Genomic DNA, 14,729 nt, shown 5'->3' with positions numbered 1-14,729 from the left:
AGTGAGTTTTTAGTACCCAGCCTGCTTTTTCTCGTACTTGACAACCCCAGAAATTGGTTTGAGAGTTGTGCTTCTTAAACCCATGGGAAGACACAAAGGAGACAAAGGCTGACTGTAGCCCTCTTTGCAACCCTGCCCCCCAGGTCCCAGCCACCAGCCAGCTGGAACTTGGCCTGGCCACCAGCTGGACTCACCACCAATCCTGGAGAGCTTGTCTACACCACTAGAACCACTGGGCCTCACCCTTGCCTGGCCTACCAAGTGCCGGGAGTCAGCAGCTGCTGACAAGGCCCTCCTCGTGGAGAGGGCCCTCTGAGCCTCACTGACAGGGATCTTGCTCTCCTGCAGATGGGCTATGTGCGGGAGTATATTCTGTGGGCAGCGTCTAAATCCCAGCTTCTGGCGCACCAGTTCATCTGGAACATGAAGACTAACATTTATCTAGATGAAGAGGGCCACCAGAAAGACCGTGAGTATTTTGTCCTCCCACAGGCCTCACTTCCTGTCTTCAGTGCACTGCCAAGCACCTTCTGCAGCCCCCAGGGCTCTCCCCAGCCTGCACTGCCCCAGCTCACTGACCCCTCCACTCCCATCCTTTGCTGGGGCACTTCTCACCTTTCGGCACACAGGGGAGCAGGACCCCTCCTTCATGACGCCTTTGCTAACCTGCTGTCCGATGTCACCCTGCACTCCCAAGTGCAAGTAAGACCCTTCTGTTCCAATGGCTGCTTCTCCAGAGTCTCCATGGTCAACACAACTGTGACTGCATGTGAGGAAGGGGCCTGCAGCCCAGGGCAGCGGTTCCCAAATAGCACACCCTCGGGACCCCTGCACTGTCAGAAATGTTTATTGAGGTCCTCAAAGAGCGCTGTTTAATGTGAGCATTAGCTGTCAATGTTAACGAGGATTAGAGATTAAGACAGAATTTCAGAAAATGTAAGCCCATTCATTACATGTTAATATAAATAACATCTTTTTGGGAAAATAACTTTCCCCAAAAAACTCAAAAATGAGCCAAAAGAGTGGCATTTCCTTGTAGAAGACGGCTGGATTCTCATTCTCGTTCTGCTTCTGCAGTTGATCTGTTGCAGTGTTGTTTCAGTTGAAGTGAATGTAGTTGAAAAAGGAAGTTGTATGTTAGTAGTCTCTCAGGTCATTGTGGAGATCCTTTTTGATACTGCATCACACTTGAGAAGTGGTAGTTTTTGTTTTCTTTTTTTAGAGGCAGAGTCCCTCTCCCAGGCAGGAGTGCAGTGGTGCAATCACGGCTCACTGCAGCCTTGACCACCTGGGCTTAAGCGATCCTCCTGCCTCATCCTCCCAAGTAGCTGAGACTATAAGTGCACACCACCATGACTGGCTAATTTTTAATTTTTTGTAGCTCAGCCTAGCTTCTTAATGATTACTTGCAGGCCAGACATGGTGGCTCACGCTTGTAATCCCAACACTTTGGGAGGCCAAGGCAGGAGGATTGCCCAAAAAAAGGTTAATTGCAGTGTGGCATCTTAAACTTCTCATGCTGTGTTTTGTTCAAGTCTGTTTACGTTGCACCTGGACCTAGGAAAGCTTTTATAACATCAAACAGTGGGCGTTTATAAAATATAGGCCAGTGCCGGGCGCGGTGGCTCACGCTTGTAATCCCAGCACTTTGGGAGGCCGAGGCGGGCGGATCACGAGGTCAGGAGATCGAGACCACGGTGAAACCCCGTCTCTACTAAAAATACAAAAAATTAGCCGGGCGTGGTGGCGGGCGCCTGTAGTCCCAGCTACTCGGAGAGGCTGAGGCAGGAGAATGGCATGAACCCGGGAGGCGGAGCTTGCAGTGAGCCGAGATCGCGCCACTGCACTCCAGCCTGGGCGACAGAGCGAGACTCCGTCTCAAAAAAAAAAAAAAAAAAAAAAATATAGGCCAGTGAGTTATGCACATCTTTCAAAGGTTGATGCATTTCTTTGTACAGTGTGGAAAAATCATATTTATTCACATGCTGCCAGTCTTATCAGAAAGGGTTTTTTGTTTTTTTTTGAGACAGAGTCTTGATTAGTCGCCCAGGCTGGAGTGCAGTGGCGCGATCTCTGCTCACTGCAAGCTCCGCCTCCCGGGTTCACGCCATTCTCCTGCTTCAGCCTCCCGAGTAGTTGGGACTACAGGCGCCCACCACCACGCCTGGCTAATTTTTCTGTATTTTTAGTAGAGACGGGGTTTCACCATGTTAGCCAGGATGGTCTCAATTTCCTGACCTTGTGATCCACCCACCTCAGCCTCCCAAAGTGCTGAGATTACAGGCATAAGCCACCGCGCCCAGCCCAGAAAGGGTTTTTAAGGGAAGCTGTGAGCTCACAGCAGCAGATCCAAGTTTTCCAAAAAAATGTTTCAGTTCCTTTGAGTGGAAGATTTATTTTTTGTTCATTTTCAGGAAAACATCTGCCACATCCCTAAGTCTGAATAACTATATTTTGTCTGTCAGTCATTTTTTCAAGTAAAAACAAAGGTCTGTGAGAAAGGTTAGTCCAGGCTCCAAAATCAGACAAGCTCCAGGTGTTTCTCAGGACAGCGCCTGCCTTGGATGCGGCAAGAGTGCTTGATGCACATCCCGTTTCATCACAAAGGATACTTTAAAAGCCAGGTGTGATGATGCGCACCTTTAGTCCCACCTACTAGCTGTAGTCCCAGCAACTCAGGTGACTGAGACAGGAGGATTTCTTGAGCCTAGGAATTTAAATTCAGCCTGGGATTTGAATAGTGAGAAGCATTATTTAATAGAACCCCACCCACCGTGTACCTCTATTTAAAAAAAAAAAAAAGACGTATTCAGGATAGAGTTTAATAAGAATTAGTTTTCTTTTTTTTTTTTTTTTTTTTGAGACGGAGTCTTTCTCTGTCCCCCAGGCTGGAGTGCAGTGGCGTGATCTCGGCTCACCGCAACCTCCACCTCCTGGGTTCACGCCATTCTCCTGCCTCAGCCTCCCGAGTAGCTGGGAATACAGGTGCCCGCCACCACGCCCGGCTAATTTTTTGTGTTTTCTTTTTTTAGTAGAGACGGGGTTTCACCGTGTTAGCCAGGATGGTCTCGATCTCCTGACCTCGTGATCCGCCCGCCTCAGCCTCCCAAAGTGCTGGGATTACAGGCTTGAGCCACCTCGCCCGGCTAAGAATTAGTTTTCATTGCTTCACCTGTGACATTCATAAATGACACGGGCTTTTTTCTTCCTACGTGTGTAGCGTGTGCAGCAGTGAGGATTCCACGCCCACTTGTGCACTTGGCCCCTGCCTTGAGCTCTGCTTAGGCACCAGCAGCTTTTCCCAGCAGCGTCGGCTGTGTCAACACAGCAAAAGGGGCACACGGCAGCTGTTATGGTCTCACCAAGCTTGCAGAGCACACTCTGGGCACCGCCAGTCTGGGGCCTGGGAAACAGCGCTGGTATTCCTGAGGGGCCTCTGCCACAGCCACAGAGACTCAGCCTCTTTGTTTCCTTGGCAGCTGACATCGGTGACCTCCTGGAGCAGTTAGTAGAGGAGATCACAGGCTCCTTGTCGGGCCCAGCGAAGGACTTTTACCAGCGGGAGTTTGATTTCTTTAACAAGATCACCAACGTATCGGCTATCATCAAGTAAGTGCAGTGCTTCGGAAACCACCTTCTGGGATGTCTCGTTCCAGTCCCTGTAGCTTAACAGAATTGCCTGGGAAGCTTTAAAAATACCCATGCCTGGCCCCAACCAGATGAATGAGAGTCTCTAGCAGCGGGGCCACTGCTGGTTCTGATGGACAGCCAGGGTGGGTGGGGAAGCACTGCTTGGGGTGAGTCAAGGCTCTTGAAGGTATGGCAGAATGCACGGCCACGCCAGTTTCAGGAAACACAGCTTAGTTTCATTCCTGAGGTTTTTGGAATTTAGCACTTGGCTCCACAATTTGAGGCTACCCTGCCCTCTCTACACTCTGAAGGATCGATCCTCATGGTGTCAGGAAAACCAGACTGCCTTTGCAGCTCCTGTCATCGTTCTCCTAGACCTTCCATTCATGTGGACCTGACACCATCCTTGGATGTTGATGGCTTTGTGCATTCATAAGGGATGAAACCCTGGAGTCATCAATGCTGGGCACGCTGGCCGGGCCGTCTCCAGTGCTTACATTGCTCTGACCTTGGTCACTTTGAGGCCCTTTTCTGGGCTGGGTGCTGAGAATAGCAGTGCTGGCAGCTTCTAACCCACGAGATGAAGGATGGGAGCTAGTGTTTCCTGGGCGGCAGCAGGTGGCAGGCACTACCCCCACCACCGCCAGCCACACACCCCCACACACAGCAGGGGCAGAGCCTGCCAGAAAACAGCCCCTCGGGGGCTGTCGGGGATTCTCCATGAGGAATTCAGGGCAAGAATCGCTGCCAGTGGTGCCTGGCTGCACTAGGAGCAGCTAGAGCTGGGAAGAGAGGGACAGAGAGGGCAATCCAGGCAGGAGGGGCCCTGGGCTGTCCCCCAGCAGCCAGTTCCTCCAGGAGACAAAGCAAGAATTTCTTTCCTGTTTCTCAGGCCCTACCCTAAAGGCGACGAGAGAAAGAAGGCTTGTCTGTCGGCCCTGTCTGAAGTGAAGGTGCAGCCGGGTGAGCAGGTGGCTTCTGGAGGTTCAGACCAACCTCTTCCTGCAGGAGGGCGGCGGGGCTTGAAGGCTGCTGCCCTCTCCAGGCACTGCAGGGTGTGGACATAGTGGCTTGGCCAGCCCCACACCTGCTTGGGCCCACAGTGCCTGGTGCCCGAGGACCCCAGCCCCTCCCCAGAATCTGCTGCTAGTTAGCGGGAGCTGCTTGTCAGTGGGTGCCCTTCATCTTCCTTGCTGCTTGCTGTTTTTCTGGAGGCTGACACTGGCCTCAGTAGCTGTTACTCTAGAAGAGGGTTCCTGGGCTCCAACATTACAGGAGCAGGTCACACAGACGAGGGGATGGCAGGCCCAGTGTGGGACAGCTCAGGTGTGCTGGGACCCATCAGCACCACTCCCTGCCTCCATGGGAAGTCGCTCCTGGGTGCCTGTGGCCGTGGCCACATGGGAATTCAAGCCCAGTGTGGTTAAGGCTGAGCTTTTCAGGAGAAGATGGAAATCCAGACTTCACTGGGCAGCTCTCTCTCCATTTCTTTTTTTTTTTTTTTTGAGATGGAGTCTCTCTCTGTCGCCTCAGCCTCCCGAGTAGCTGGGACTACAGGCGCCCGCCACCACACCCGGCTAATTTTTTTGTATTTTTAGTAGAGACGGGGTTTCACCGTGTTAGCCAGGATGATCTCGATCTCCTGACCTTGTGATCCGCCTGACTCGGCCTCCCAAAGTGCTGGGATTACAGACATGAGCCACCGTGCCCGGCCTCTCTCTGCATTTCTAACTGTTGGCACAAACTTGTCTTCCAAACTCTGTCTGTCCTGTGCAGATGTTCACAGCGGCTGGTCTCAGCTGTGGAGTGCCCTGCAGGACCCCAGTTTAACCATTTATTCCCAACACATTGTGTTGAGCTCACACAACAGCTCGGCTTCTCAGAGAGGGCAGGACATGTATGCAGGGCCTCTGTTCCCACGTCGGGAAGGCCACAACTGCTGGGGAGGGGCAAAAAGAGCTGGAAGCATTGTACTGCAAGGGGCATGCACAGAAGTCCCCAGCCCCTGACTCTAGATCGTGTTGGCTGAGTCTTGTCCCAGAGGTCAGGGAAGCCAGCAGGGCTCTAGCAGGAGAGCACAGAGGGGCCTGAGTGTGAGCCACAGCCTGGAGCAGGCAGAAGGGCAGGTGAGGAAGAGGAGGAGATGGCATGCCCCCCTATCCCTGTACCCCACAGCAAGGCCAAGCTTGGCTCCCCTCAAAGCCCACCTCCCAAGGCTCAAGGAGCACACATCCCCCTTGGGGACTGGCAGTTCCTTGGCCAGAAACAGGCTTTCCCTTGTCCTCTTATTTCACACATTTACTGAGCACTCACTGAGAAAGGGGAGCCTGGGCCGGGCGCAGTGGCTCACGCCTGTAATCCCAGCACTTTGGGAGGCCGAGGCGGGCGGATCATGAGGTCAGGAGATCGAGACCATCCTGGCTAACACAGTGAAACCCTGTCTCTACTAAAAATACAAAAAATTAGCTGGGTGTGGTGGCGGGCGCCTGTAGTCCCAGCTACTCAGGAGGCTGAGGCAGGAGAATGGCATGAACCCGGGAGGTGGAGCTTGCAGTGAGCCAAGATTGCACCACTGCACTCCAGCCTGGATGACAGTGCAAGACTTGGTCTCAAAAAAAAAAAAAAAAAAAAAAAAATTAACCAGGCATGGTGGCGTGTGCCTGTAATCCCAGCTACTTGGGAGGCTGAGGCACAAGAATCACTTGAACCCAGGAGGTGGAGGTTGCAGTGAGCTGAGATTGCACCACTGCACTCCAGCCTGGGTGACAGAGTGAGACTGTCTCAAAAAAGCAAAAACAAGAAAAGAAAAGGCATGACGGTAGGTATTGTGGCTGTTAAAAGGATGAGTAAGACATGGTCCCTGAGCTGAAGAAGCTTGAACTCATAGAGATATAAAATAAGCATAAAGAAACAATGTTGGCCGGGCGCAGTGGCTCACGCCTTAATCCCAGCACTTTGGGAGGCCAAGGCGGGTGGATCACCTGAGGTAAGGAGTTCCGGACCAGCCTGGCCAACATGGTGAAACCCCGTCTCAACTAAAAGTACACAAATTAGCCAGGCGCGGTGGCAGACGCCTGTAATCCCAGCTACTCAGGAGGCTGAGGCAGGAGAATCACTTGAACCTGGGAGGCGGAGGTTGCAGTGAGCCAAGATGGCACCACTGCATTCCAGCCTGGGCGACAGAGTGAGACTCTACCCAAAAAAAAAAAAAGGGGGACTCCAAGAATGGAGGGCTGTTCAGAGGGTTGCTCAGGCAGGTGGAGGCAGGACAGGCCTCACACGCACCCCCAGAAGCAGTAGGGCTGTATCCGTGAGGATGGGGCTCAGTGCTCCTCCAGGAAGAGCATTTCCCAGAAGGTGCAGACTCATTTGGTCGATGGCTGGAAGAGTCGAAGAGTCAAGGAGGATGGACCCTTAGCAGCCACAGAATAATAAGTTAGTGGTGCCCTGGACAAGGACCAGAGGCCCCTGCACAGGAGTGGGGTGTGCCTGCAGGGTGGACACGCACATAACATCCGTGTTGGAAACTGACTCTGGCCTCACCTGTGGTGACACATGCACACTCTGTGACTGCCTCTGTCCCTGCACAGGCTGCTACCTGCCCAGCAACCCCGAGGCCATCGTGCTGGACATCGACTACAAGTCTGGGACCCCGATGCAGAGGTGGGCGCCTCGCCCTGCCCATCCCCCGCTTCCACAGCGTCCACGTATGGAGTTTTTCTCGGCTGCATCATGGGTGCCACATTCTTTTTGTTGTTTTCAGTGCTGCAAAAGCCCCGTATCTGGCCAAGTTCAAGGTGAAGCGATGTGGAGTTAGTGAACTTGAAAAAGAAGGTCAGTAAAGAACCCTGACTTTGTTTGGGAGCTCAGTGCTTTTCCTTGCTAATGCCAGTTTCTTTTGGCATGTGTTTAATTTAGTACAGCTCTCCATAAAAGATAATGTCTGACCATCTGTGTGCCCTCAGTCAGACCCCTCATTGGGGGATGACATGGAGCTCAAGTGCAGTGACAGATGTGCCACCCCTAGAGGTCTGTCTGCCGTGAGTCAGCTGGCATACTCCAGCAGGCTCCTTCTTGAGGCTGAGGGGCCTGGGGCCGTTGTGGGGTGTTAGTTTCCCAGGGCTACTGTACAGACGATCTCGGTTCTGGAGGCTGGAGTCCATCATCAGGGCCATGCCCCCTCTGAAGGCTCTGGGCAGGTCACATCTTGCCTCCTCAGCTTCTGGTGGTGTTGCCAGCAGTCCTGGGCACACCTTGGCCTGCAGATGCTCCACTCCCATCTCCGCCTCCCTCTTCACATGATGATCTCCCTTGAAGGACATCAGTCATTGGATTAGGGACTGTCCTAATCCACTGTGACCTTGTCTTAATTACGTCTGCAAAGACCCTGTTTCCAAATAAGGACACATTCTAAGGTTTGGGGTGAACATGAATTTTAGGGAGACACTCTTCAACCCAGTACAGACGGTGTGGCCAGCTGTGGAGAGGGGGCTGCCACCCTTTGCAGGGACCTGCCTCCCATGGCCATGTCCGCACACTGGCCCCGAGCCCTCCCAGGACCCCAGTGGATAGACACATTCCTCCTGCCCCCCAGCTCACAGCACCCAACACTGACCCAGGTATGCCTGGGTCTTCACTGCAGATGAAATGGAGCTCTGTTTTTAGTTCCATTTAAGCCTAAATGTTCTTAGACTCCGACCCTGGATTCCACCTGCTGTTCCAAGGCTTTCCTTGGGCCCTGCTGGGCTCCTTCTTGGCCCCCTTGGGGCTTTGAAGAAGTGATCCCCAAGATTGCTGGGGTTCCTTTCAGGCATGTGAGAGGACTCATCCCTGGCCCCCTCAGAGGGCTTCTCACTGCCTACAGGCTAACAGCGGCCTCTCTCCCTGCGGGCAGGTCTGCGGTGCCGCTCAGACTCCGAGGATGAGTGCGGCACGCAGGAGGCCGACGGCCAGAAGATCTCCTGGCAGGCAGCCATCTTCAAAGTGGGAGACGACTGCCGGCAGGTAAGCAGGGTCAGGCCTCGGGTAGGCTTGGGGACTGGGCTTGCTGCTCCCCAAGGCTCCGGGCCCACCAGAGTCCAATCTCATATGCAGAAATGTGATTCTTTTCCTCCTCTTATATGGTTCAGGTGCCACAGGGTAAATTAGGGCTTCTGCAAAACCCAGAGGCCTCTCCTTCCAGCCCCTTTCCCACTGTCCCCCTCATGCCAGTACCCACCTGAGGGAACTGCCCAGGGGTTGGGTGCCTTATCTCACACACCCCACCAGACAGCTCATCCTCATGCTCAGCCCAGGGCCTGGTGGTCCCAGCAGCCTGAGTCCAGCCCCCAGTGGTCAGAAAGCAAGGCCTTCCAGACTCTTGCTCGGCTGTGGTCTCCCCACCTCACTCCATCTCTGGGTGCTCGGCTTTTGCCCTGCATGGGCCAGAAGAGCTGCTGGGTGCAAGGAGGCCAGCTGACCACATCCCACGCCTCCCGGCTTCCCAGGACATGCTGGCCCTGCAGATCATCGACCTCTTCAAGAACATCTTCCAGCTGGTCGGCCTGGACCTCTTTGTTTTTCCCTACCGCGTGGTGGCCACTGCCCCTGGGGTAAGTTCCCTGAGTGGAGCCAGTAGGGCAGCCCTGGGCACCTCGCACCCGGTGGGCCTCAGAACTGGCCTTTCCTCCTAGTGCGGGGTGATCGAGTGCATCCCCGACTGCACCTCCCGGGACCAGCTGGGCCGCCAGACAGACTTCGGCATGTACGACTACTTCACACGCCAGTACGGGGATGAGTCTACCCTGGCCTTCCAGCAGGTAGCCACGGTGGCCACAGCCCGGGGGAGGTCGTGTGCGCTCCACCCTACCCCAGCCACCCATACACAGCCTCCACCCACACCCTGTTCTCCTCAGTCATCCTTTGTTAAGGGTTAAAACCAGGGCACCTGGGCCGGGCACGGTGGCTCACGCCTGTAATCCTAGCACTTTGGGAGGCCGAGGCAGGCGGATCACGAGGTCAAGAGATCGCAACCATCCTGGCCAAAATGGTGAACCCTGTCTCTGCTAAAAATACAAAAATTAGCTGGGCGTAGTGGCACGCGCCTGCAGTCCCAGCTACTCAGGAGGCTGAGGCAGGAGAATCGCTTGAACCCAGGAGGCAGAGGTTGCTGTGAGCCGAGATTGCACCACTGCACTCCAGCCTGGGCAACAGAGTGAGACTCCATCTCAAAAAAAAAAAAAAAAAAGGCCGGGCGCGGTGGCTCACGCTTGTAATCCTAGCACTTTGGGAGGCCAAGGCGGGCGGATCAAGAGGTCAGGATGGAGACCACGGTGAAACCCCGTCTCTACTAAAAATACAAAAAATAGCCGGGCGTGGTGGCGGGCGCCTGTAGTCCCAGCTACTTGGAGAGGCTGAGGCAGGAGAATGGCGTGAACACAGGAGGCGGAGCTTGCAGTGAGCCGAGATTGCACCACTGCACTCCAGCCTGGGTGACAGAGCGAGACTCCGTCTCAAAAAAAAAAAAAAAAAAAAAACCCTGGGCACCTGGCCGGGTGCAGTGCTCGCGCCTGTAATGCCAGCACTTTGGGAGGCCAAGGCGGGCAGATCATGAGGTCAAGAGATGGAGACCATCCTGACCAACATGGTGAAACCCCATCTCTACTAAAAATAAAAAAATTAACTGGGCACGGTGGTGGGCACCTGTAGTCCCAGCTACTCGGGAGGCTGAGGCAGGAGAATCTCTTGAACCCAGGAGGCAGAGGTTGCAGTGAGCCAAGATCGTGCCACTGCACTCCAGCCTGGCGACACAGCGAGACTCCATTTTAAAAAAAAACCACCAGGGCATCTGTAAGCCACCTTGGGAGTCAAAAGAATGTAGAGCTGGGCTGGACTCCTCAGAAGAAAGTTAAGTTCTGGGTGTGGGAGGAAGTGCCTGCACCCCCACATCCACAGACAGCCTCTGTCACTCCTGCTGCCGAAGACTGGCTTGCTGATTTGGGCTCTGCCTCCACGGTGGGGGCATAGAGCCAGGGAGAGTGCCCACAGGCCCAGGGATCCTGGGTGTGGGACCAGGGAGAATGCCCACAGGCCCCAGGGCCTTTGTGAGCCCAGGGCGCTCTCTGCACAGGCCCGCTACAACTTCATCCGAAGCATGGCCGCCTACAGCCTCCTGCTGTTCCTGCTGCAGATCAAGGACAGACACAATGGCAACATTATGCTGGACAAGAAGGGCCATATCATCCACATCGGTCAGCCAGCCACAGCGCCACCCTCCTCTCCCTTCACCCTGGCACCCAGGGGTGGATAGGGATCCCCACCCCACAGAGGGGAGCATGCCCAGGACCACCCTGCCAGGAGTGTCAGGGTCCAGCTCTGAGGTCCGAACTGTCGGCCACCAAGCTGTTCTGCTGTAGAGGGTGCCTGGCCCCGGCCCCAGGGAGCTGGGGCAAGAGCCGCCATTGCTCTGAGTCAGAAGCTGGAGCTGGATGGAGTGGGGCCCGTCCAGGTTCAGTGCCCCAGCTTGGCTCCTTCCTCCACTTCCTCCCTTCTCTTTCTCTGCCTACTGCCCCACCACCCACCCCATCACTGTCCCCAGGAAAACACAACCTGCCTGTTGGGGTGGAGGGGATGCTCCTGTTGCAGAGTCCTTTTCCACTCCTCAAAACAGACCACTCGTCCCTGCCCGCCCTGGCTCCTACCCAGTCACAGGCAGCTCTTTGGGGTTTTGCAGACTTTGGCTTCATGTTTGAAAGCTCGCCGGGCGGCAATCTCGGCTGGGAACCCGACATCAAGCTGACGGATGAGATGGTGATGATCATGGGGGGCAAGATGGAGGCCACGCCCTTCAAGTGGTTCATGGAGATGTGCGTCCGCGGCTACCTGGCTGTGCGGTGAGCCTGGGTGAGGGCCAGGGTGAGGGCGGAGGGGGTGTGTGGAACGTTCTGAGGTCCCCTTTAGGATGAAGGGAATCCGGTTCCAGAGAGTGAGGTAGGTGCTAGCAGCCACCTGCTGACCTACACCTGTCCTTTGTCCACCTGCTGACCTACACCTGTCCTCTGTCTGCCCACCTGTGCCAGTAAATTCTTGCTCTGGGCATCTAATTCTAACCACCTTCCCCAGGATCCTGCCCACACCTTCAGCCATGGGCTCCCCCTTTCTGGGCATCCCATCCACCCTGTCACCAAAGCCTGAGCACATGCCACCCCGCAGGCTACGTGCCAAAGATGGGCTTTGTCCCAGTTTCATATACAGGTCACTTGGCCAAGGCCACAGTCCAACCTCGGTTCATCCCCACTGCCCTGCAGAGAAAGGCAGGTCAGAGTGTCTGCATCCCACCCAGGTGCAGAAGCCATGGCCAGCAGCCTTATGTGGGGGACAGGGCAGGACCCTCAGCCTGTCCAGAGTGCGTGTGGGCAGCCCTTGCCTGGGCGGTGCAGGTTACCGAGTGCAGCAGGTCGAAAGTTGCCTCGGGGATGTGCAAGAAGATGTGGCAGGCGAGGTGGGTGGCAGGAGCCCACACCTGAGGCTGTTGGCATCAGCCAGGCCACAGGACTACAGGCAGGGCCACCACCTAGGCTGGCCTCAGCCCACTGCTCCCTCCTATCTCTCCCCAGGCCCTACATGGACGCAGTCGTCTCCCTGGTCACTCTCATGTTGGACACGGGCCTGCCCTGTTTTCGCGGCCAGACAATCAAGCTCTTGAAGTAGGTTCCTTGGTGGACACGCAGGCCATCTGGGGGACAGTTGTCCATTAGCTGAGGCTCCATCCAAGATAGGTACCTTTCACTGTGGTTGTCATCTCCTCGGAACCTCAGAGCAGACAGGGTTCCTGGGTGAGGCTCTGCCCCTAGACCACGCCTGTGAGGGCTTGTGCCGGCCACACCAAAGACCCACCCAGGGGCCTCTATTATGTCAAGGATGCTACGCCCACCTCACCTCGACCCTAAGGTCCGGGGCTACAGTAGCTTAGCTCCCAATGCTTAGTCCCCTAATGCCATGGGGCCACTCAGGTGATTCTGGGAAGGGGACAGGGCCCATAATAAGCCAAGCGTGGCCTTCACAGTACCCCATCTTCCAACATGTGGACCCCAAAGGTACATTTCCAGGGCGTGGCTCTCAGCTGAAGTCCGTCCCCGTGGAAGACCCTCCTCCCACTGGGCCAGGGAGCCAGCACGGCCCTGCCCATGTCAGCCCTGACACAGCCTCTCCCCCAGGCACAGGTTTAGCCCCAACATGACTGAGCGCGAGGCTGCAAATTTCATCATGAAGGTCATCCAGAGCTGCTTCCTCAGCAACAGGTGAGTGCCCCGCCCCCCTGCCTTCACCCACTGCCTCGGCGGCCACTGGGCACCTGTGGGGCCTTGCCTGCACCAGGCGATGAGGATTCTGCTGTCCCCAAGCCACCCCTCTCGTGAAGACCCAAGCCTTGACAGGAGCTCTTGAGGAGCAGTGGGGTGCTGGTTTAGGGGGCTGTGGTGTGCCAAAGGGAACACTTGGCAGAGGCTGGGCCCACCTAGGCAGGGCTTGTGAGGCTGAAGGCGCAGTAGGGGCACAAGGCCAGGAGTATTAGAACTGAGTTTGGTGTCAGGCCTCCCTCCTCTCAGGAGGGCTGAGGAGTCAGACCCCACTCCTTCCCTGCGCCTGCCTCAGGCTGCTTTGTGGGCAGTGACTGGAGGTGCAGGCCGGGCTGCTGGTCACTACTGTGGTGGGAGGAGATGGGTGCAGGGGGCCCTGGGGAGGGCTGGCTCAGGGTCCGAAGGCGGAGCACCGGGCTGACAGGCTCCCTGCTGTGGGAGTCAGAGGTGGCTGTGAGGGGTCCGGCCTGAACAAAGGGAGGATGGCGATCCCAGCAAGTGAACCATCCCCGAAGGGGGCAGCACTTACACATGTGGGGTTGGTAAGGCCCTGAGGGGCATGTGGGGGCCCAAGGCTGTGCCATGGGACAGGCCACATCCAGACTAGGAGGAGGGGCCCAGGCATGGCCATCTGCATGGGGAACTGCCGGAGGAGCGTGAGAGGAAGCTGAGACCTGCCCCCAGGTGGCGCCCGGGTCCGGCACCCTAACAAGGGCAGTGTGGAGGCTGGGCACGGAAGGAGCTCTTGCTGATAGGAAGCAGAGAAACCAGGCGGCCAGGACCTCAAGAGGGGCTGGGGAAGGGCGAGAAGGGGCTCTCCAGAGGTGCGAGGAGAGCGTGCAGACCTCTTGGGGGCATCTGGCCAGGATGAGCCAAGGGGCCTGAGGCCCATGTGGCAGAGCAGTGGCTCCCCGGTTTGGCTGAGGAGCATGAGGTGGCCTCGGAGGCCCCCGGGTTGGAGCAGAAGATGTGGTCACTCGGTAGGGGAGGACATGCCTGGGATATTTGTACCTTCAGGTGCTGGGTGGCCATAAGGGGCTGATTGGACAGGGAGGGCTCCCTGCAGGGGAGGGACCCCAGACCTCGCTGGCTCCTTGCATCTCCCTTCACTCTTCCTTGGCCTTTCAGGAGCCGGACCTACGACATGATCCAGTACTATCAGAATGACATCCCCTACTGAGGAGGGGACCTCCGAGGCCCTCCGCCCCATGTGCCCTCGAAGCTGCCCCACAATCATGGAGCCCTGCGACCTCCCCGCCGTGCCGCCACATGCAGTGGAAGAGAGGCCTGTGGCCCGAAGAGCCTGGTAGCACCTCCTGGGGCACCTCAGCACCTCCTGAGGCTGCGTGGGTGGCGCAGCCTTGGTAACGCCATGGACTGCGGTGACAATCATTGGATGGTGCTGTCTATGCACAGGTGTGAGTCCTCTGTTTGCACTGGACATATTCCCTACCTGTCTTATTTCATAGGTACATGAAGTATTTTCTTGTGTATAAAGAAAGATATAAGATTTAACCAACATCAACAAAATAAAAACCCAAAATAGTGCTGTGTTGGAATCTGTGAGGTTTTGTGTCAAGTCCTAAGTCCACCTTCAGCCAAAGGGCAGTTCCTGGATTTGCCCCTAGAGAGGGGGGCCCAGTGTTGCCTGCACTCATAGGCTGGGGCCCAGGAGCACGGGTTATCTCACCACGGCACAGGTGCACCAAAACACACATTGTGTTTGTCCAGACTGCTGTCTGCCCGCTCCAAAGCTGTCTCCCT

General features: G+C 55.9%; 1 protein-coding gene across 3 annotated transcripts in view; it reads left to right on the top strand.

Annotated features, from left to right (window-relative positions):
* PI4KA (phosphatidylinositol 4-kinase alpha) overlaps positions 1-14,524 on the top strand; it is a 153,035-nt gene extending 138,511 nt beyond the window's left edge. For all 3 annotated transcript variants that reach the window (XM_055252271.2, XM_055252272.2, XM_055252270.2), the window contains 13 exons: positions 349-469; positions 3,480-3,609; positions 4,523-4,593; positions 7,221-7,293; positions 7,394-7,464; positions 8,525-8,634; positions 9,117-9,221; positions 9,303-9,428; positions 10,739-10,859; positions 11,342-11,501; positions 12,225-12,314; positions 12,825-12,908; positions 14,094-14,524. In XM_055252271.2, coding sequence (XP_055108246.1) covers positions 349-469; positions 3,480-3,609; positions 4,523-4,593; positions 7,221-7,293; positions 7,394-7,464; positions 8,525-8,634; positions 9,117-9,221; positions 9,303-9,428; positions 10,739-10,859; positions 11,342-11,501; positions 12,225-12,314; positions 12,825-12,908; positions 14,094-14,145 — 1,314 coding nt within the window. In that variant the 3' untranslated portion in view covers positions 14,146-14,524. The remainder of the gene's footprint in view (positions 1-348; positions 470-3,479; positions 3,610-4,522; positions 4,594-7,220; positions 7,294-7,393; positions 7,465-8,524; positions 8,635-9,116; positions 9,222-9,302; positions 9,429-10,738; positions 10,860-11,341; positions 11,502-12,224; positions 12,315-12,824; positions 12,909-14,093) is intronic.
* The last annotated feature ends 205 nt before the right edge of the window (positions 14,525-14,729 follow it).

Source organism: Symphalangus syndactylus, chromosome 18 (genome assembly GCF_028878055.3).
Source record: "Symphalangus syndactylus isolate Jambi chromosome 18, NHGRI_mSymSyn1-v2.1_pri, whole genome shotgun sequence".
NCBI classification, from domain to species: Eukaryota; Metazoa; Chordata; class Mammalia; order Primates; family Hylobatidae; genus Symphalangus; species Symphalangus syndactylus.
This window is presented reverse-complemented; position numbering and strand designations above follow the sequence as displayed.